We start from the raw sequence: 22,790 nt of genomic DNA on the forward strand, positions 1-22,790 counted from the left end.
CTATGGTTAATGTTTTAAACTGGTTTGCTGCAGAATCTTGAAGGTAGAGCAGAAGAGAAGAGAAGCAGCTTGAAGACTTCAGCTGTGTTATGCATTCTGGATTCATCTAATCTAATCCTTTGAACCTTAAAATTGAAAGTTCAGATTTATGCACAAGAGTGCATACATGATGACATCCAATCCACCCCTGAGATTCTTTTTTTCCTGCAGGCCAGGTAGATTTTGGTAGAGCAAATAAAACTACTCAAGAAAAGATGTGTATCAAAAGAGAGAAATTAAACAAAGAAAGAAATGAAAACAAGCGGTGCAATAAAGAAAATAAATATTTAATTAAATGAGTTTGATTGTGTTTGTTGTTGAGGAGTCTGATGGTGGAGGGGGTAGCAACTGTTCCTGAACCTGGTGCACAAACCTTATGGCACCTGTTCCTCTTCTGGTCAAAGCAGTGACAGCAGAGCATGTCCTGAGTGGGTGTGGATCCTTGATGATTGGTGCTGCTCTCCAGTGGCAGCGTTCCATGTGGATTTTTCTGGATGGAATACTACTTTTTTCAGGGCTTTCCACTCAGTTTTTGATGCTCCCATATCAGCTGGTCCACACACTTTCCACTACATAGCAGTAGAAGTTTGCTGAGGTTTTTGATGTCGTACCAGTACTCTACAAACTCTTGAGAAAGTAGAGGTGTTAGTGTGCTTTCTTCATGAAAACATTAGTGTGTTGGATCCAGGTAAGATCCTCCAAGATGGTTACTCTCAGAAATTTAAATTTGCTCATCCTCTCCACTCTGATCTTCCAATGAGCACGAGATCATATAACTCTGGTTTTCCCCTGCTAAAATCCATAATCAGCTCCTTGGATTTGGTGACATTGAGTACAAGGTTGTTTGTACACCATTCAGCCAAGTTTTCAATCTCCGTCCTGTACGCTGACTCATCACCTCTTTTTATACAAGCCACTACTTTGGTATCATCAGCACATTTGTAGATGGTGTTATTGTTATAATGAGCCACACCTTCAGAGGTGAATAGAGAGTAGAGCAGGGAGCTAAGAATGCAGTCCTGTTGTGTAATTGTGGAGGAGATGTTCTTACCATCATCACTGATTGTGGTCATGAGGTGAGGAAATCCAGGATCTAATTACACACTAGGGTATTGAGGCCCAGTCTTGGAGTTTGCTGGTCAGTTCTGAGGGGACGATGGTGTTGAATGCTAAACTGTAGTTGATAAAGGACATCCTGATGTATGCATCTTTACTGACCAGGTGTTCCATGGCTTTGAATAGAGTCAGTGAGATGGCACCTACTGTTGACCTATTGCTGCAGTAGGCAAATTGGAACAGATATATGTCGCCATCAGACAAGAACTGATAAACTTCAACACAAGCCTCTCAAAACACTTCATCATTGTGTCGATAATAATTTAGGCAGGTTACCATAGTCTTCTTGGGTACTGGCACGATTGAGGCTTGTTTGAAACAGGTGCGTAGCACATCCCACTGGAGTGAGATGTTGAAGATGTCCGTGAGATGGTCAGCACAGGTTTTCAGTACTTGGCAGGGTATTTCGTCAGGACTGGATACTTTCCTTAGATTCAGTCTCCTGAAAGCAGCCAGCATGTTATCATTTGATACTGAGAGTAAAGGATCATCAGGAGATGTGGGGTGCACAGTGGTTCTTGTTCTGGTGGTCAAATCAAGCATTGAGGTCATTGAGCTTATCTGGAGTGAAGCTTTCTCCTACTGCACCGGATTTGGTTTTATGGTAGGTTGTGTCATTTAGGTCCTGTCACAGCTTTTGGGTATCATTTGTTTCCATTCTCATCCGATATCATTTGTTGTTTCTATTCACATTCGGCATCTCCACTTCGTCCAGGAGATGACTTTTCGTAGGTTGTACCTGTTCCTTGTGTAGTGTTCTGGATCTCCAGTCTTAAATGCCTGTGATCTAGCTCTCAGCAGATTCTGGATTTCATTGTTCACGCTCGACTTCTGGTTGTGGAAAACACTGAACTATTTGGTTGTGCCACACTCGTCCACATAGTCTGTAATGGTCATGGTGTAATCATTTCAGATGCTCAACTGAATTCTTGAACATTACCAAATCCATTGATTCAAGGTAAAATCACACAATGCTGGAGAAACTCAGCAGGCCAAGCAGTGTCCTTCATATAGCAAAGGTAAAAATACATAACTGATTTCTTGTACTTGAACCCTTCAAGGTATGGGAAAATGTCCGAACAAAAGGGTCGGGGGGGGAGGGGTGGTCACAAGGCAGGAGGTGATAGATGGAGAAGGGAGGGAGGGGACAGCAGAGATCAAGGAGAGGAGGGTGACTAGGGGAAGGGAAGGAAGAGAACTGGGAGGGGAAGGGGGAAGAGGAAGCAAGTTAGCGGATGGTTGATATTAATGCCATCTGGCTGGAGATTGTCCAGACAGAAAATAAGGTGTTGTTCCTCCAATTTTCAGGTGGTTTTGGTGGGACAGCTCTCAGAAACTACCTTGCTGAGGCCAAAGCGACAGCTCTCAGAAAGCCGCCGAGACATCAACTGACTCAACTTCACCACCCCCTGTCGTATTTCAGTCTTACTTCCTCCAAATGTTCTCCCCTTTACTCTCTCTGCAACAATCCCAACCTCACCATCAAATCTGCAGATAAGGATGGCGCTGTTGCGGTCTGGCGCACTGATCTTTACCTTCCTGAGGCTAGATGACAACTCTCAGACGCCTCCCTATCTTTCCCTCCCACAGGACCCCACCATGACACATCAAGTCACACTCTCCAACAGCATTTCCAACCTCATCACCTCTGGTCACCTATCTCCCCCCCCCCACAGTAGCCAACCTCATTGTTCACTATTCCCGCATTGCTCATTTCTACCTCTTACCCAAGATACACAAACCTAACCACCTGGGTAGACCCATTGTTTCTGCTTGCTCTTGTCCCACTGAACCAGTTTTATCTTACTTTGACTTTATCTTTTCTCCTCTAGTTAGTCCAATCCCGCCCCACCTACATCTACATGCCCTCCATCTCCAATGACTTCACATTCCCTGAATTGGATTGCCTCAGCTTCACGATGGATGTCCAATCCCCCATACAGAATGTCTTAAATCACTTTGCTTCTTTCTGGACCAGAGACCTGACCAGTCACCTTCCATCACCACCATCCTCTGCTTGGCAGAACTGTCCTCACCTTAAACAACTTCAACTCGTTACATTTCTTCCAAATCAAAGGAGTAGTCATGGATACCTGCATGGGTCCCAGCTACACCTGCATGGGTCCCAGCTCTGCCTGCCTGTTTGTGGGCTTTGTGGAGCAATCAATGCTGGAAGCCTACACAGGTAAGACCCCCCTCAACTCTTCCTCCAGTATATAGATGACCACATCGAGGCTGCCTCATGAGCGCGTGATGAGCTTGTCAACTTCATCCAATTTGTGGCCAATTTCCACCCCGATCTCAAACTCACCTGGTCCATCTCCGACAACACTCTCCCCTTCATGCATCTGTCTCCATCTCGGGAGACAAGCTTTCCACTGACATATTACGAGTCCACTAACTCCCACAGTTACCTTGACTACACTTCCTCATGCCCTGTTCCTAACCCTAACCCCTTCTCTAAATTTCTGTGTCTCTGCTGCATCTGTTCTCAAGATGAAATCTTCTAGTCCAGATCTTCTGAAATGTCTGCCTTCTTCCACAGACATGGCTTCCCCTCCACCACCATCAACTCAGCCCTCACCCGCATCTCCCCAATTTCACACTCATCTGCCCTGGCCCCCTCTGCTCCCAGACATAACAAACATGGAACACCCCATATCCTTACCTACCACTCCACCAGCCTCTGCAACCAATGCCTTATCCTCTGCACTTACAACAGGATCACACCAGCAGACAGATCTTCCCTTCTCTGCCTTCCATCCATGACTCCCACATGTACACATCCCTCCACACCAATTGACCCCCCTCCCCCCAGCACCTTTCCCTGTGTCCACAGGAGGTGCAACACTTGCGCCCACACCTCCTCCCTCACCTCGGTCCAGGGCCCTAAACAGGCCTTTCACGTGAAGCAACACTTCACGTGTACCCATAGGACTGATTTACTGCATCTGGTGCAAATTGGAAGATTGCTTCGCTGAGCACCTTCGCTCCATCCTCTACATAACAGAGACCTCCCAGTAGCCAACCATTTCAGTTCTATGTCACACTCAGGTCTGTCCATGACCTTGTGCAGTATCCCACCAAGATCACCTGCAAATAAGGAACAACATTCTATTTTCCATCTGGGCAATCTCCAGCCAGATGGCATTCAGTCTTTTCTGGTTTCTGCTAACCTGCATTCTCTATCTCCCCTTCACCCCCTTCCCCTTTCCAGTTTTTCTCCCTCCTTTCCCCCTCCCTTCAAGCCATCCCTCCTCCCCTTGATCTCTCCTGTCCCCTCCCTCCTCCACCTATCACCTCCTGCCTTGTGACCACCCCTTCTTCCCCTCCCCCCCCCCCCACCCCTTAGTCTTTTGTTCGGATGCCTACTGATAAAGGGCTCAAGCCTGAAACATTGGTTATGTATTTTTACCTTTGTCATATAAAGGTCACTGCTTAGTTTCTCCAGCTTTGTGTGTTTTTATTTCAACATGGTGTCTGCAGATTTTCGTGTTTTACTGCTGACTTGAGGTAGTCCAGTAGCCATTCTTCAGACTCCTGTGACTACCTGTTGGCTGTACTGATCTCTGGAGTCTCTACTTTTTGGCTTTGTAGGAAGAACAAAGCCAGATGATCCGTCTTGCCAAGGACAGTAGGCCTTCCTTATCTTGGTGTAAAAGTGAGAATCACTGATGAGAACTTTAGAAGTAGATGGAAGATTCTAATTTTAATCAAGATTTGTTCTAAGGCAGTGGAGCAGGAGGTCAACGTGACCCCAAATTCAGTGCACCAGCTGGTATAAATTAAAAAGCACATAATACGTTCTCTCTCTTTGCCAAAAGAGAGAGGCACAGTTGGTGTAGCAGTTAGCACAATGCCTTTACGGCGCCAGTGATTGTGACTGGACTGGGGTTCGAGACCCGCACTGTTTGTAAGGAGTTTGTACGTTCTTCCCATAACTGCGTGGGTTTTTTCTGGGTGCTCCAGTTTCATCCTCCTGTTCAAAATGCACTGGGGTTGTTGGTTAATTTTAATTTAGATATACAGCATGGTAATAGGCCATTTCGGACCACGAGTCTGTGCTGCCCAATTTACACCCCATTAACCTACACCCCTGGTACATTTTGATTGGTGGGAGGAAACTGGAGCTCCCAGTGTAAATTGGGTGGCATGGACTCAAGGGCCAAAATGAACTGTTGCCATGCTGTATGAGTAAATTTAAAATCAGAGTTCCGATCCAATCTGAGAATTATGAAACCCTCTGGTCAGATCGTAGAGATTTGGTGTGTTCACTGTTAGCCAGGTCTCGGTGCAGCAAACAACTGAGATTCATTTGGATAAAAAAAATTGGCTTGCAGGTAGAAAGCAATAGTAGTAGTGGAAGGAAAGTATTCTGCCTGGAGGTCAGTGACTAGTGATGTACTGCAAGGATCTGTTCTGGGACCTCTGCTCTTAGTGATTTTTATAAATGTCCTGGATGAAGAGGCAGAAAGATGGGTCAGTAAGTTTGCAGTTGGTACGAAGGTTGGAGGAGTTGTGGATGGAATTGAAGGATATAGACAGGATGCAGAGTTGGGCAGAAAAGTGGCAGATGGTGTTCAATCCGGATAAGTGTGAGGTGATACATTTTGGAAGGACAAATCAGAAGGCCGAGTACAGGGTTAATGGTCAGTTACTTAAGAGTGTCGATGAAAAAAGGAATCTTGGGGTGCAAATCCCTCAAGGTTGCTGCACAGGTTGATAGGATAGTTAAGAAGGCCTATAGGATGCTGGGCTTTAGTAATGAGGGATTGAGTTCAAGAGTAGAGAGGTCATGTTGCAACTCTACAATTCTCTGGCAAGACCACATTTGGAGTATTGTTTGGTTCTGGTAACCTTATTCTTGGAAGGATGTGGAAGCTTTGGAGAGGGTTCAGGGGAGATTTTCCAGGATATTATCTGGATTGGAAAACAAGTCATATGAGGCAAGGTTAGCAGTGCTGGGAGTTTTCTCTTTGGAGTGTAGGTGGATGAGAGGAGACTTAATAGAAGTCTGTGTATTAGATTATGAGAGGCATAATAAGATGTGGATAGCAAGCACCAGAGAAAATGTGTACAAAGTGAAGGGAGGGGAGATATCAGGGGTCAGTTTTTTATGTCGAGATTTGTGGGTGCCTGGAATGCCTTATCAGAGATAGTGGTGGAGGCTTAAATATTGGCATTTAAGAGACTCTTTGGCACATGGATTGAAGAAAAATGAGGGTTATGGGGTAAGGAGGGTTTAGTACTTTTTAAGGAATATATAGGTCAGCACAACACCATGGATCGAAGGTCCTGTACTGTAGTATTCTATGTCTCACCTTTCTCTGATAAACAGCCTTGCCCTGAGGTCATTAATTTTTTCTAATGACTGGACATGCACCAGTAGTATTGATGGTAGGGGAGGCCTCAGTCCACTGTGCTTCAGTCTGGTTTGGATTCTGGCCCTCATGCCTATGTTTCTGACCTTGACCTTGATGGTGTCCTGGCCCTTTAAGGACTCTGAATTCCAGCCAGCCTGACTTGGCTGTTGCCCACGAGCTTTGAAGATTGTTGATGCTATTCAGCAGCTGGTCGTTGAGAAGGTGTAGAGAAGCCACAAAGGGAGCACCAGATGCAGTAAATCAGTTCTGTCGATACACCAGTGAATTACCTTCTGAAAATAAGTCAGTAGGACATGTACAACTTGAGGCTGTTCGGGACCCACCTTGTGTTAGGGTTAGCCATGAGTTCAAGGACTGGGTAGCCTCAATCCAAGCAATACCAAGAAAAGTCCTTGGAAAAGGCGGGTTTTGTTTCTGAGATACTAAGATTTTCAATTAACTCCAAAGGATGCCATTAAAATTAGGAATACTAAAGCTAGATTTTTTTTTAACTTGTGTCAACATAATGTTATCTTCATCTTCACATTTTTTTTAGATTGTTGCTGTTGAAAGTTTTTGTGAAAAAATTGAGATGTGGAGTTTGATCTTGGAATGCATAGATGTCAGTTATCTAGAGGGAGATGAGGGTTAGAATCATGCAAATGAAATGAAATCAAAGTTTTGAAATGTTGACTACAATCTGGAAACTTAGATAGCAATTTATTCATTTTGCATCCAAATTTTACTGATTCATCCATAACAGTTTTGGAATTGTCTCAGTGAAAGCTGCATTTATTGATTCCTAAAAGGAGTTAGCTTGGGGAAAATATTTGCTGAAAATTATTCCTAACATTGGGAGAGTGTGTGTGTACATAACTGTTTTCTTTTGCTACATTAATTAAACCCCTTGATTATCCACTTAAATGGAACAGTATTTGTTTTAAGAAACCACTGTTAAAATAAGCCTGAGATTATTGGTTATCCAGTAATGGATTTTTTTTTTGTTAATTGAAGAGATTTCTAGCTGTGATATCTTAATTCTTTACACTTTCATTGCAACAGGAGAATTTACAAAGAAAGATTAGGGCTTTCACCTAAAGTAGTGATTGGCTACCAGTCCCATACAGACACTGCCACAAAAAGTGGATCGACAACCAAGAACAGGTATGTTGTTTGAGAAGGCACCAGTTGTATGCTCATCGCTGGAAGACTGGATGCGAAAAGCAATCTACACTTCAAATTAAACCAAAGCTTCTAGTAAGCAGAGTGGGACTGCATTCTAACAATGCACAAGTGTGAGTTTTCAGTCAATTTTCTATCTTTGACTTTGTTCAGTATTCTGTGAAAATAACCCTTTCCCTTCAACATGTTTTATGAATTCATTTGGATTCTGAAATTTTCTGAAAGTGTTAAAGATAGCTTGTAAAGTTAAATATTTTAAGAGGTGCAAGTTTTTTTAAAAATAATAGATTACTTACACTAAATGTGACACAATTTAGACTTTTTGGTGGGTGGGGCTTGTACAAGTATTTAGTAATTTTTGAAAGGGAAAGGGTTAAGATCTTGACCGAATGTTGTAGTTCCTAGTAACTTAGTCCAGTTCTGACTTTTTTTTGCCCAGCAAACAAGATTTGCTGTAATCCGTGCTTCTTTGTTGGCTGTTAGGTTTAATTTATTCATTGGTTCAAATTTTTAAAAAACTGTCTAATAACAGCTGGGTTAATTTAGATCATGAGATGTAATGCGTGTTTTGGGACTGGGTATTCAATTTTAAATTGGTAGAATTCAAAATTTGTCATGTGTATTACTTAAATCCTGCTATATTAATACAGAATTCACAGTTTGATTTTAAACTTTACCTTTGAACAAGCTTTTACAGTTTAGTAAATTTTACTTATTGGGCAAGCGTGGATTTCTCTTTAAAAATAAGTGTATTTTGTTTTTTTAAAAATTGCAATATGATGATTACATTCCTTGCTCGAGATGTTGAAATATATTGAAATCCTCTCTATGTTTTGTATTGTTCTGCTGTATTTTAAAACATGTATCCTTGGAAGAATCTCTATTTTGCATTGGTTATACAAGCTGAATAAGGAAAATGGTCCCAAAAAGCATACGTATTCAAAGTGTAAAAACAAAAACTGTAAATAAAACTGTACAGTGAAATTTCTGGCATTCACTAGGTGTGCTTTCATTTCTTCAATTTTTTTTAAACATTGAGCCATTTACCTTCCAATTAATGGCAATATACCGGCTATTTATGGACCAAACATCTCTGTCTTGAACATATTCATTAATTATATCACATGTCACACATTGAGATTTGGTAAATCTGGGAAGTCATCAAAACTGAATTTTTAGGAAAACACTGTTTCCGAATGTTTGTCACCACTGCAGGTTTCCTTCACCCAATCATGTCACTACCTAAACTGGACTTGTGTAAAGTAACTGGGTAGAGTGGGAAATGTAATATGTTTCATAATTTTCTTGAGGATTTAGAATAATGCACATTGGTTATTTAGACAAGCAAGTTTTATGGCACTAGCTTGTCACTAAGAATAGTGCAGTGTAAATTCTGTTCATATTCGGATTAACAATATTCTGAAAGTTTTGGTTGCTGAGCCATTAAGGGAATGTGTTCATTTTATAATCAGTTCCACATAAATTTATCAATATTTAAAACCCCTAATAAATTGTTAATATTTTAGTATTTCACAGAGATGTACCTCCAAATTTGATTTCCCCTTTTTTACAATATCAGGTATCTTGTCGTTTGATAAGAACTGTTGAATACTACAGCACAGAAACAGGCCCTTTGGCCCATCTAGTCTGTGCCAAATTGTTATTCTGACTATTCCTGCTGACCTGCACCTGGACCAAAGCCCTCCATACATCTCGTCCACATACTGATCCAAATTTTTCCTTTGTCAAAATTGAGCTAGCATTCCGTACCTGGCTTTCTCAGTTTAACAAGAATATGAGAATATATATTTGCTGAATGGTACAGTTGTATAACTACACTGTAGGTTTATACCTTTACTCTGTAGACTCCAAATTTAGCTAATTGGTTTCCCTAAGAGTAATGGCACCAAGACCGTTCATTTGGCTCTATTTGTTTACAAAGAACTCTGCATAACAATTTTCTTAAAATAATTTTTATTGTTTAACAAAAACCCTTTACTCAAGGTTTACTAATGATAACATAAATAAAATAAAATCATATACATATTTATGGTAAATGAGAACCATAATTATTACATAACTTATTTCATTCAGGTCATCAAATTCTATAATTATAATATTAAACAATTAAATCATAAATATTTATCACTATGTCCAAAAATAATATTGAATACAAAAATTATACAAATACACGTAAAATTCCCTTGTATAAAATATTTTATACTTCTCTGTGATCATGTTGTTCTGTGATATGATCTGTAATCTGTAGTTTAAACCCCCCTTTACTTTGGTCTTGATAATTAAAAAGGAAAAATAGGATTTAAAAAATCCCTACTAATCTACCTCCTCCCTTTAAACAAGATTATCTGTATATATTGTAAATATGAATTGAATAATGGTCCCCAGACAGGGAATTCCTGGAGTAGCCACACCCCTTAAATCCTCATATTATGATAATAATCCATGAATGGGCCCCACATCTTATCAAATTCAGAGTTTGCATCTTTAAAATTATATCTTAATTTTTTCCAAACTTAAATAAGACATGATATGCAACCATTGATTTGAGTGGGTGAAACATTATCTTTCTACTTCATCAAAATTGCTCATCTAGCTATCAATGAAGCAAAAGCTAGGATTCTCTTCTGGGTTAAGGATGGAGATGTATCCTCTTCTAGGGAAAAAAACAAATAAAGCATTCAAAGGGCAAAGTTATAATTTAGTCTTAAGAATTGTTGATAAATTTGGAAAATATCTTTCAAAAATGTTCAAAGTTTGGACACTTCCAAAACATATGAATCAATGAAGCTTCAAAAATGTTGCACTTACCACAAAATGGATCCATATCAGGATAAAAATGAGAATTTAACTTTAGACATATGTATTCTGCGCACCACCTTAAATTGCAACAAACAATGTCATGTACAAAATGAAGACTCAATGATCAATTTAAGAGTTGAGTTCCAATCCTCATCTGAAAATGTTCTATTCAAATCGCGCTCCCAATTGTTCTTAATCCTGCCATGAGGCCATTCTGAAATCCATTAAATTATTATAAATATTTGATATTAATCCACCAAATGGAAAATTGCAAATTAAAAAAAATACTAAGAATACTAACTTAATAAATTCAAGGAAAATCTGAATGTTTGGACCAAACAAAATGCCTAATTTGTAAATATCTAAAAAAAGTATTTTACCTAAATTTTTGTATCTTTTCTAAATTTTACCAATTTTTATTCCTAAATCCTTTAATACTCTGGATTTGATTATCTCGTATATATGGCAAAGAAAACAACTTCGTATGAATAGGGCTCGTCTCCAAAAGGCTAAAATGAATGGGGGGGAATTATCACAAGCAAACTTTTGATTCTATTATTTGGCGGCCAATATATGTAATTTACTCTTATTGTTACGTTTTGATTAAGCTAGCTAACCGACCTTCATGGGTGGAAATGGAATTGAATTTTTCTGAAAAGACATCTAGGTTCATATTTACCTTTTTGTTTCTCTAAAAGAACCCAATAACAAGGCATAGATAGATTGAGGATATGGACTCAATTTAGGAAATATTTTGTTATAGTTTTTCTCTTGTCATTCCTAGTGTAACTAATCATCTTTTCCAACCCTCTTTGTCAGATACACGTTTTATGGTATAGGTGAGCCATTAAAAGTTTTAAAGATCTTTTTATTCATGATAATTGTTTCTTTTGAACATGTAGCAGCAAAATTTAATCTTTCCAACAGAATTCTTCTCATTCCACTTTTTTTCTTGTATGTTCCCTTTCCACCTACTGTTTAGTTAAACTGCCTAGGTCCTTTACTTCCTATGGATACTGCATGACCTGCTGCATTTCTCTAACACATTTCTGTATTTCACCTCCTATTTTGGGTTCCTTTAAATGTCCACTTCGTCTTGGCTTACTCCCTCTATATCAGCTGTTCAGTTTTTCTCCATACATTATTCTGCAATCTCACCTCCCATCCAGTGTTGTGTTTTCCCCATGACTAGAAATGTTAACATGCACCCTTCATGGAAAGGGCTGTTTATTTAAAGAGAGAAGCATGACCAGGCAATTTCCAGAATCCCTTCACCATTCAATATGTTTGTGGCTGATCCTTGTGCTGGAGTTCATTTGCTCATGATTCCAAGTCAAGTTCAAAAGTCTATAGGTCTCAACTTTGACCAACTTAATTACTTGGCTCCCAAAGCAATCCTTGGTCCACATATTCTGAGAGACCCCTAGTTCTGGACTCCTAAGCAGAGGGAAAAAAGCATTGGATTTTTATAAACTTTTTCCTGATCTTTATCATCCTTCTACACTTTTTCTACAGAATTCAATAAAAGTACTCAATTGTATCTCCAACCATCATCCATTTAAAGATGAGTATCAAGCCCCTTTCACACTTGCAAGTGATCCCAGGAATTAACTGCCAATCGGCCTTTAAGGTGCCGAGTGTGAAAGCAAAATCAGATGATGTCACTTCACGCCGGGGATTGATGGCCTCGACCCCTAGTACAATTTATCGGGGTTGGTAGATGCTAGATAAATGTATTTCTCAATTGCTTGAAACTTGCTTATACAGTGCCTAACATACATCTGTATTAAGATAAAATTTTGAAAATACAAAAATATTAGACTGTACTTTCACTGAATAAGCTTCAGTTGCTAGAACAGATAAACCTTAAAGCATTTTACTTTATTTTCAGTCTCATTCTTTGAAAACATTTAACCATCGCTGCATCTGTAGGTTCCTTCCCTTCCCCCCCCAGTTTACAGATAATGTCTCTGATTGGGGCGACTCTTACTGAGCAGGGATAAGGAGTCACTTCAAGAGAGTCACCCCAATGGCGAGCAGCATCAACCAGCTCTTCATCTTGGGCGATGCCATTGCTGTTTCACACAAATTTATTCAACCAGCTGCTATAAGCAAAGCACGATGAAGGCACTCCACTGGCTGAATATTTGCTCCCATCTCCAATAAGGTTTGTGTTACTTCAGAGAACATTTACTTTTACAATTTTCAAATGTGTTTTTTTAACCTATTCTATTCTTATTTATTATAATTTTTAAATGTATTTTCCTCTTTTTTTTTGCTGTTGGTTAAATTCCAGACACCAGGGGTTTTTAATGTATATATCTTGAAGCATTTGCAATGAAATCTGGAAGATTGATTTGTGCTTTAAAGTGCTCTAAATATATGATTTATTTTTTTGAATATTTTATGATTTTCCAAACTTATACTGTTATCAACATTATCAGTGTCAGTGTTAACAGTATCAGCATTGACTACAATTTACAATTATTCTATACAGTTTTCAAGGTCTTTGTTTCTCTTCTTGTCCTACCCACCCACCCACACACACACAATGATTTCTTCTGTAGAATCTTCTGATTGCACCGGAAGAAAGGACTACCAATATTGAATGTTGGGCACTGAGCAGAACACAACATGGTCATTAAGAAATTCATAATCCAGTTTGTGAGTGGAACAGGGTTTTTTTTTTGATAATTCTTTATTTATCGCACTAGGAACCATATCAACCAATATATTTACAGATGCATCTCTTTAAATATTCACAGTGATATTTTCTTTTTTTTTCCCCTTCCCACTCCCCTCCAAAAGCAGTAAATATTGAACATATAAAATACAATAAAACTATCTTTATACAAAAGGAATACGTCTTTTTTGTTCGTATCATCTACTTATACACATTAAATCTGATCGTGTTTATCTTCTTATCATTTTAGGTGGTGGTGGTCCGAGGCCTGCTCTTTCTGTTATGTTCCATATATGGTTCCCAGGTTTTTTCAAACATTGTAATTTTGTCTTTTAAATATGTGATTTTCTTTTCCAGTGGGATACACTTAAACTTAGTTATATATTCTGTTAATGTTTATAGTCATATTGTCTAACGTGGCCATCTTGCATCTTTATTTTAACTTCTTTTCCTCCTCTTCACCACCTCCATCCCCTTTTTTCCATTACTGTTTTTTAAGTTTTCCTTTTTAATCTCAATATATGACAACGTACTTAAGACATGAAATACCCCAATAATCCCCACAAGCAATAACCCTTTAACCCCAAATGAACCTCCCCTCCTTGGATTGCCCCTTGTCCCTTGACGGCAACCACAACTCCCCTTTCCATTCGGTTTGCGAACTTACTCACAAGCATCAACCAATTTCGCAGTGACCGTTATTCTCCCCCCCAGCCCCCCCAGAGAACACTATTTTCCTATACATAACAAAGCACTTTTTTTCCCCCTTCTTCCCCTTCTCTTATCAATCTTTATATATACATTATATTTTTGTATATTTTCTTCTTGTCACTCCTCCTCTTCTCCTGTCCTGCAAATGTTCAGCAAATTCTTGGGCTTTCTTTGGGTCTGAGAAGAGTCTATTCTGTTCCCCAGGAATAAATACTTTGAGTACTGCTGGATCTCTTAATATAAAGTTATAACCTTTCTTCCATAAGATTGTTTTCGCCGTGTTGAATTCCTTCCTCTTCTTTAAAAGTTCAAAGCTTATGTCCGGGTAAAAAAAATTTTTTTTATCCCTTATAATCTCTAACCTTTCTTTCTCTAACCTTTTCTCTTGTCGTATATCTTAGAAGTTTTACCAATATGGATTTTGGTTTTTGACGTGGTGGGGGTTTCGGTACTAGTGCTCTATGCGCCCTTTCGATTTCTATTTCTTCATGTGAATCTGTCATTCCCAGCACCTTTGGATCTGTCCTTTTATAAATTCCTTCATATCTGACCCTTCTTTGCCTTCTTTCAGTCCCACTATTTTTGTTGTTTTGCCTACTGTAGTTTTCCAATACATCAATTTTTTGTGACAATCAATCTTGTCTCTAATTTTTTTTTCACTCTCTTCCAACTTCCCTCTTAAATCATTTATCTCCATTTCTACAGCAGCTTCTCGTTCCTCCACATTTTCTACTCTTTTCCCTATTTCAGTTATGACCAACTCAAAGCTTTGCATTCTGTCTTCAGCTCTTTTCATTTTTCTTTTGATTGAACTAAATTATAATGATAGCCATTCTTTTAATTACCTCATTTGTTCTTCAAAAAAAGCTTTATCTAAATTTTGTCATTCTATTTTACCTTCTTTCCTTTGAAATTCTTGGTCTTCTTCCTCCTCTTCTGTGTCATCTCTCTGTATCTGTGTATCTTCATCCTTCTCTGGTGAGCTGGTTCTGTATACTTGCTGGGCCTCCTGCTGTTCGACCTCCCGCCGCAGGCCGACCCGCTGCCGGTCACCCCGTTGCCACTCACCCTCTTCCTGCCCTTCATTGTCTTTCTCACCATTCTTCTTCTTTCTTGCTTACTTCTCCCAGCCGAATGCCCCGATACTGGGCGTCTCTCAGCTGGCCGCTCTGCAGCTGGCCGCTCCCCAACTGAGTTCCCCTCCTGCTGGCGTTAACCTTTTCTTTTACTTGCGCACTGCACTTGTGCAGTTGCGCACCTCTTCTTGGCTCTGAGAGCCACTTTTGAAGTCCACCGGTTGGGAGGACACTGCTCCTCTGGGGACTCACCAACATCAGAGATCGGCTGCTCCTCTCCACGGTGGCTCTCTGCTCTGATGTGCAGGTAAGGCCTCCTTCTTTCTTCTCCAGTGATTTTCCTTCTTCCCTTTTCTCTGTTGTTCTTACTTTTTCTCTTTTGGGTGCCATCTTCTGTCTCTTCTCTGTAACTTTCTTTCTCTTCCTGTATTTTATGTTTTTTGAGGTCTGTTTTTTCAAACTTTTTTCTTTTCTCTGGAGAGGGCTGGTTCCACTCAACCAGTCACTACTCCATAACGTGACTCCCCTGAGTGGAACAGGGTTAAGCCAAGTGCTGGGGAGGCTAACTAGATAAATGGATGAGGCAAAACAAATGACAAAACAAAAGAAAGGTTAATTTTGTTTAGCCTGTTTCTGTAATTTTAATTGGATTAAAAATAGACATCCTTCACTTCATATTGGGTCTTTTATTGGCGTAACAAAAGTGCAACTGACCCTGTTCTACAGGCAGTAGAAGAGCTGTGGAGAGCTGCAGGGCACATTTCAGCTCCCCTGCTCCTCTTGGGTCCACAGCAGTGGCATCATTGCTGCTATATCAGTGCCTAATGCAAGGAGTTGCTGTTGGTGGAAACACGAGTATGCCATTAATATGCAGCTAGTGTGTGTTCCTGCTTCAGAGAATGCGCATTGCTCCACGTTTCCAGTGCAGCAGAACACCCAGATGTACAATGCCCTCCATAATGTTTGAGAGACTGCATTTTTTTCTCCATTATTTGTTCCTGTGCTCCACGGTTTTAAATTTGTATACATTTTACTATGCAGAAATTACAGCACTTTTTATATATCATTCTCCCATTTCAGGGCTCTATAATGTTTGGACATCTGGCTTCACAGGTGTTTGTGATTACTCAGGTATGTTTAATTGCTTCATTGGTGCTAGGCTTGCTTCTAAGCTTTTGATCACTTTTGGAGTCCGTGTAGTTGCCATTTTTCAACACGAGGACAAGAATTGTGTCAAAGAAGCCTTTATGAGGCTGAAAAACAAGAATAAAACAGTAAGAGATTGCTCAAATCTTAGGATTACCAAAATCAACAGTTTGGAATATCATGAAAAAGAAAAAACAAACTGGTGAGCTCATTAATTGCAGAGACTGGTCGGCCAAGAAAGACTCCACTGCTGATGACAGAACAAATCTCATCATAATGAAGAAAAATCCCCAAACACATGTCTGACAGATCAGAGATGCTGTTCAGTAGGCAGGTGGATGTGTCAATAAGTACTGTCTGCAGAAGACTTCAGGAACAGAAATACAGAGGCCACAATGCAAGATGCAAGCCATTAGTTGGCCACAGAAACAGCATAATCCAATTACAGTTTGCCAAAAAGTATTTAAAAGAGCCTGCAGAATTCTGGAAAAAGGTCTTGTGGACAGATTAGACCAAGATGAACCTGTATTAGAGTGATAGCGATGGCGTGGCCAGATGGCATAGAGGACAGTCGTGTGGTCCTACTCCTCCCCAGCAAGTTTTTTTAAACACCCGTTTTTAAACTTTAAGTATATAATCGCTTTATTTCTACTTCTAAGTACATTATTTGTCTATAATGACGGCTAATATTAAAAAACCTTAGACTCAACTACAGAAAAAACTACTCTTTAAAAGTGCTGAAGAACTGAGGCCTACCTGTCCAGCTGGAGCCACGGAGTTGCCGTCGGAAACTTCCAAGCCACAGAGAACTACAGCTAGGTTGAGTATTACGCCAGCGCCGGTCTTGTCTCCGCAAGATGGCGCCAGCTTGTTGATGAAATCTGCCTACGTTGACCCACGTGTTTGTGCTATCGGGCGCACGGGCGACCCGACTGAACAAAGAGCCCTTGAGTCCGCACTGCCGTCGGGGGAGACGGGGACGCGCAGGAGAGCATTGGAGATAGCCCCTGCGTGGCCCTTGGCCCTGCCGGACATGCGCGGTGCCTCCAGGGTCTGCGACTTACTGGAGCCTGTGTGGGCTGCAGGGGGCGGGGGGCCCAAGCGGCGGCGCCCCAATGTGGTCGGGGTGCTGTCGTCGGGTGTGCACACCTGCAGCCGCACGGGAAAAGGCCGGAACAAGAAGACTTACCTTTAATGGCCAGTTCACAGGAACAACTGGAGGAGGAGTTTATAGAAGGTGGGTCCCAAGATGTGGTACTGGAATCTGGACTGAACTCTTTTTACTGTTTTGGAAGGGATTGCCTGCCATATGGATAATATGTCTCGCCATATGGATAATATCTCACCAAATGACTCAAATGCAAACTACAATGTTTAATGTGTCTGAAGGTATATCCACACTTAAGAGAGATGTTAATAAATGCCTTACTTCAGTGGATGTAGTACAAGAAAATTAAAAAAAAAACTTGAGACAACTTTCTCTGAATGTAAAGAGCAAGTCGTACGTAATAAGGATAAAATAGAGAAAGTGGAAGATTCGTTCGTGGATTGGGGAATTCAGAAGAGAGATTTATTGAGAAAGATTGATTCATTGGAAAATCAAAGTTGGAGAAATAATGTAAAAATCGTGGGCCTTCCAGAAGATATTGAAGGAGCAGATCCAATGAAATTTTTTAAGGACTGGATCCCCGTGATGTTGGGTAAAGAGTTCTTTCCGGGTGGTTTAGTATTGGAGAGGGCACATAAGAAGAAACTGTTACCGGGAGAGCCATCACGAGCAGTTTTAATTTGGTGCTGAATTATCAGGATAGAGAAATGATTTTGCAGTTGGCGGTACCGAAGGCAGGACAAAGTCAAGCTCCAATGATAATTCAGAACAATAGAGTTTTTTTCTATGCAGATTTGAGTCAAGAAATTATTAAACGTCGATGTGAGTTCAATTCGGCCAAAGGTGTTGTGGCAGAAAGAATATAAATTTGCTTTTTGATACCCTGCTGTGTTGAAGGTTTTTTATGGCAATTATCAGTCTCAATTTTTTGAGAATGATCATGATGCAATGGTTTTTGCCAATTCATTACCGGAGATACGTAGTCAGGGAAGAATCTCGCCTAAAAGAAGGGCCAATGGAAATGGAAATGGACAGAATGGAAAAAATGGCAAAGATGGAAAGGAGGAGGTTTTGACACACTATCTTATTGATGCTGAAGAAATGACTGGAGTCGCTGGGCTGAATATTTCTATGACGTTGAATTACATTATTATATATATATATAATATATATATATTGTATTTCTGGCTGGGGGGAGGTGGATGGTTATCTTTGATAGTCATCTGCCACTGTTTGGGTTTACCACATCCAGTTTTTTAGGGCGTTACTACCTTTGGGTGTTTTTTTTTCCTTTTTTGGGGGGAATTAATTGTATCCCTTTTTATATAAACTTTTTCTATAATATTAGGGGAAGGAGAGTGGATTTCATTTATTAGTAGGAGAGCAATTTTTTTGTATTAAGTGATTATATTGTTAGTTTGTTAAAATGTCTAGTTTGCAATTTGCAACTTTGAATGTTCAGGGATTAAATAATCCAATTAAGCGAAAGCGAGTTTTAGCTTGTATCAAGAAAATGAAAATTGATATTGGGTCATATGTTTTTTTTCTTCATTTAATTCTAAGGCAAAAAGTGTAGCGATTTTAGTTCATAAAAATTTATCTTTTAGTGTAGAGGGGAATGCTGGGATGGTTTTAAAAGTGGACTGAAAAATCTTTAATGAACTTTGGACTTTACTTAATATCTATGCACCTAATGTAGATGATGAGTGTTTTATTTCAGACGCTTTTTTGTATTAAGTCAAGCTAACGAAAATATTTTAGTTGGGGGTATTTTAATTGTGTTTTAGATCCTTTGATGGATAAATCCCCAAAATGTAATAGAAAATCAAAGATGGTGATACAAATTGGGGCTTTAATGAAAGATTTAAATTTGGTAGATATTTGGAGAAGGATTAATCCTACAGCGAAAGATTTTTCTTTGATTCTTCTCGACATGCTTCCTTTTCTAGACTAGATTTTTAAAAATATCGGCACATTTACAAGGAAAGGTATTGCAGGCAGAATATAAGAGTAGAGTTATATCAGATCATTCTTTATTATTTTTTCTTATGAAAGTTCAGAGGTAGTACGTTCATCTTATAGATGGAGATTTAATACAATGTTGTTGAAAAAACCTGAGTTTGTTACTTTTGTTAAAGAGCAGATTGATTTTTTTTAATTGAAAATGCTAATTCAGTTAAAAGTCATTTTGTATTATGGTATGCGTTTAAAAACTTATTTAAGAGGGCAAATAATTAGTTATACTACTAAAGTTAAGAAAGGATATATGGCTGAAAGTCTTAAATTAGAAAAGCAAATTGATGAACTGGAGAAAGAATTTCAGAAGGGAGTGACAGAAGATCAGAAAATAGCTTTAACTAAATTGAAACTGCGATATAATACTTTACAGACTTATCAATTTGAATGTTTATTTAATCGGTCTAAGCAACGATATTATGAGTGGGGTGAGAAGGCACACAATTTACTTGCACGGCAGTTAAAGAAGGAACAGACTTCAAGAGTTATTAATGCTGTTAAAAAGAATTCAACAGTTACCTATAAACTTCAGGAAATCAATGACTAGTTTTATTCATTTTATAAAAAATTATATACTTCTGAGGGGAGACGGGATAATGGATCTATTGATTCTTTTTTTAATCTACATTAACGTTATCAGCATTAGAAGAAGTGGATATTATAGATTTGGAAGCTCCATTTACAGATCTAGAAATTAAGGCAGCTATGTTGGAAATGCCTAATGATAAGTCACCAGGTGATGACAGGTTTTCGGTGGAATTTTATAAAGTTTTTTATGAGAATTTATCCTCGGTGTTTGGGGAGGTACTACAACAAGTGACTGAACATTGAGTACCAGAATCTTGTTCTAGTGCTTTAATTACTGTAATTCCAAAGAAAGATAGAGGTGTCTTTGCATAGACCTATTTCTTTATTGAATGTGGACTATAAAATAATAGCTAAAATGTTAGCAAATCGACTTGCTAAATATTTGCCTAAATTGATACATGTAGACCAAACGGGGTTTATTAAAAATAGACATGCTTCAGATAATATTCTTCGATTAATTAGCTTGGTCAATGCATATCAGCAGCCACCCAATCATCCAATGGTGGTTGCACTTGATGCGGAAAAATCTTTTGATAGGGTTGAATGGGATTTTTTATTTTAAGGTTTTGGAAAAGTTTAAATTTGGCCCATTTTTTTATTGGTTGAGTTAAAGCTTTATATTCAAACCCGACTGCTAGGATGGTGACAAATGGACAAGTTTCGTCATCATTTAAATTGACACGTTCTTCCTGACAAGGTTGTCCATTGTCACCAGCCCTGTTTGCATTGGCCATTGAACCGTTGGCTCAATTAATAAGGCAAAATGATAAGAGTTCTGGATGAAGAGTATAAGATTAATTTATTTGCAGATGATGTTTTGATATATTTAACAAACCCAGAACAATCCTTGCCACACCTACAGGAATGTTTATTACAGTACAGATCATTATCTGGATATAAAGTTAATTGAGATAAAAGTGAAATTTTGCCGGTTGGTGAAGGAGAGAATTCAGTTTATAAAAATGTTACTAATTTGAAATGGATAAAATTAAATATTTAGGAATAATTGTGAATACTGAGTATCAATCTTTATATAAATTAAATTATGTTCCATTATTGAAAAAGATTAAAACAGATTTAATTAAGTGGAAGGACCTTTCGTTAACTCTAATTGGCCGGGTTAATTGTATAAAAATGAATATTTTTCCACTTATTCAATATTCGTTTCAATCAATACCATATTTTCTCACAAAGAAATTTTTTCAGGACTTCAATAAAATCACTAGGGAATTTTTATGGAAAGGTAAACTACCAAGGGTAGCATTAAATAAACTTACCTGGAAGTATGGATTAGGTGGATCACAATTACCTCACTTTCGGAATGATTATGAAGCAGCCCAACTTAAATTTATTAGTGGTTTGATGGATTTGGATCGGCCTCCAAGTTGAGATGGCATGTATTTCTGAAACTGCAATACATCAATTTATATTTCGGTGGAATATAAATTTATTACAGGAGTATAATATGCCGATATTAAAACATTTATTGATGTTATGGACAAAAAGGAATAAGATTATAGGATCAAAAGGTAAATCATCTATTTTAACGCCATTATAATAATAATAAGCTAATAAGCTTATTCCTTTTTCATTATTTAATAGTCATTTAAAGAATTGGGATTTTAAGGGTATAAAAACATTACAGGATTGCTTTGTAGAAAGACAATTTCTTTTAATCAATTGAAAGAACGTTTTGATATTGCGGAAAATTCTTTGTTTATTTACTATCAACTTCGATCATTGATAAAAAAATATGTATGGTAGAGAGATGATTTTACCTGTATTGTTGGAATTCGAGTCTTTGATTTCTTCTATACCAAAAAAAGGGCTATATTTCTGTTATGTATCAAGTACTACAAGATAATATGGATAAGCCGGAAAGCTTAAATGGGAAAATGACAACTTTTGTTTTTCCTGAAGAATATTGGACGGATTATGTGTTATGATAGTGTTACTAGATTGAAGAATGTACGATATGGAATAGTTAATTACAATTTTTTGCATCAGTTATATTTAACTCCTGAGAAATTGAAAAAATGTGGCTTTAGAAATTCAGATTCCTGTTTTAGATGTGGTACACGTGTTGGAACTTTTTTACATGCTGTTTGGTCCTGTATGTATGTACAACCATTTTGGGAAGAAATTAAGTTAATTTTGGAAAAATTGTATAAGTTTAACTTACCATTAGATCCATCCATTTTTTTATTGGGTTATGTGATTCCTTTAAAGGGATTGGGGTTGGAAAAATTTCAAATTGCATTTGTATATTTAGCATTGTCCGTAGCTCGAAAATGTATAGCAAGTACATGGAAAGAAAATACAGTGATTAATATAATGGGATGGTAGAATGAAATGAAAGCTTGTATTGTTATGGAAAAAATTACATATGTTTTGCATGATAATTACTCTTTTTCTTAATAAGTGGTTACCATATTTCGACTATATGCATTTAAATGTACTTTGATTTATTTTATTTTTAGTTTTTCTTTATTTTTTTTGGCTCTCCTTAAGAGAGCTGGCTGAAGGGGTGGGGGGGGGGGTGGTGGTAATTTAATTTTGAAACACTTAATTTTTTTCCTCTTTTTAAATTTTTTAATATATATATATATAATGTTGTTCTTGTCTGTATTTTGTATGGTTACCAATCATTTTTCAAATAAATAAAGTTTGAAAAAGAATGATAGCAAAAGCATAATGTGAAGGTATAAAGGAACTTGCACAGATCCGAAGCATATCCCCTCATCTGTGAAACATGGAGATTGTAATGGCCTGGGCATGTATGGCTGCCACAGGTATTGGCACACTTCATGATGTAATTGCTAATGGCAGTAACAAAATGAACTGAGGTGTAAAGAAACATCTGCTCTTGTTGGAGCTAATGCCTCCAAACTAATTGGATGGCACTTCATCCTACAGCACGACAATGATCCCAAACATAATGT

General features: G+C 38.4%; 1 protein-coding gene and 1 long non-coding RNA gene across 8 annotated transcripts in view; both read left to right on the top strand.

Moving 5' to 3' along the window:
• Window positions 1–8,684, top strand: part of eif4eb (eukaryotic translation initiation factor 4eb) — a 76,203-nt gene extending 67,519 nt beyond the window's left edge. For 6 of the 7 annotated variants that reach the window (XM_069925646.1, XM_069925642.1, XM_069925644.1 and 3 more), the window contains one exon: window positions 7,581–8,684. In XM_069925646.1, the coding sequence (XP_069781747.1) occupies window positions 7,581–7,695 (115 nt within the window). In that variant the 3' untranslated portion in view covers window positions 7,696–8,684. Of the gene's footprint in view, window positions 1–33; window positions 336–7,580 lie in introns of those variants that run through there. The other variant, XM_069925649.1, reaches the window with a different exon arrangement.
• Window positions 8,685–12,007: 3,323 nt separating this feature from the next.
• Window positions 12,008–22,790, top strand: part of LOC138757781 (uncharacterized) — a 40,528-nt gene continuing 29,745 nt past the window's right edge. The window contains exon 1 of the long non-coding RNA XR_011353879.1: window positions 12,008–12,687. This is a non-coding gene — a long non-coding RNA (uncharacterized lncRNA). The remainder of the gene's footprint in view (window positions 12,688–22,790) is intronic.

This window comes from Narcine bancroftii, chromosome 3, assembly GCF_036971445.1.
Source record: "Narcine bancroftii isolate sNarBan1 chromosome 3, sNarBan1.hap1, whole genome shotgun sequence".
Taxonomy (NCBI): Eukaryota; Metazoa; Chordata; class Chondrichthyes; order Torpediniformes; family Narcinidae; genus Narcine; species Narcine bancroftii.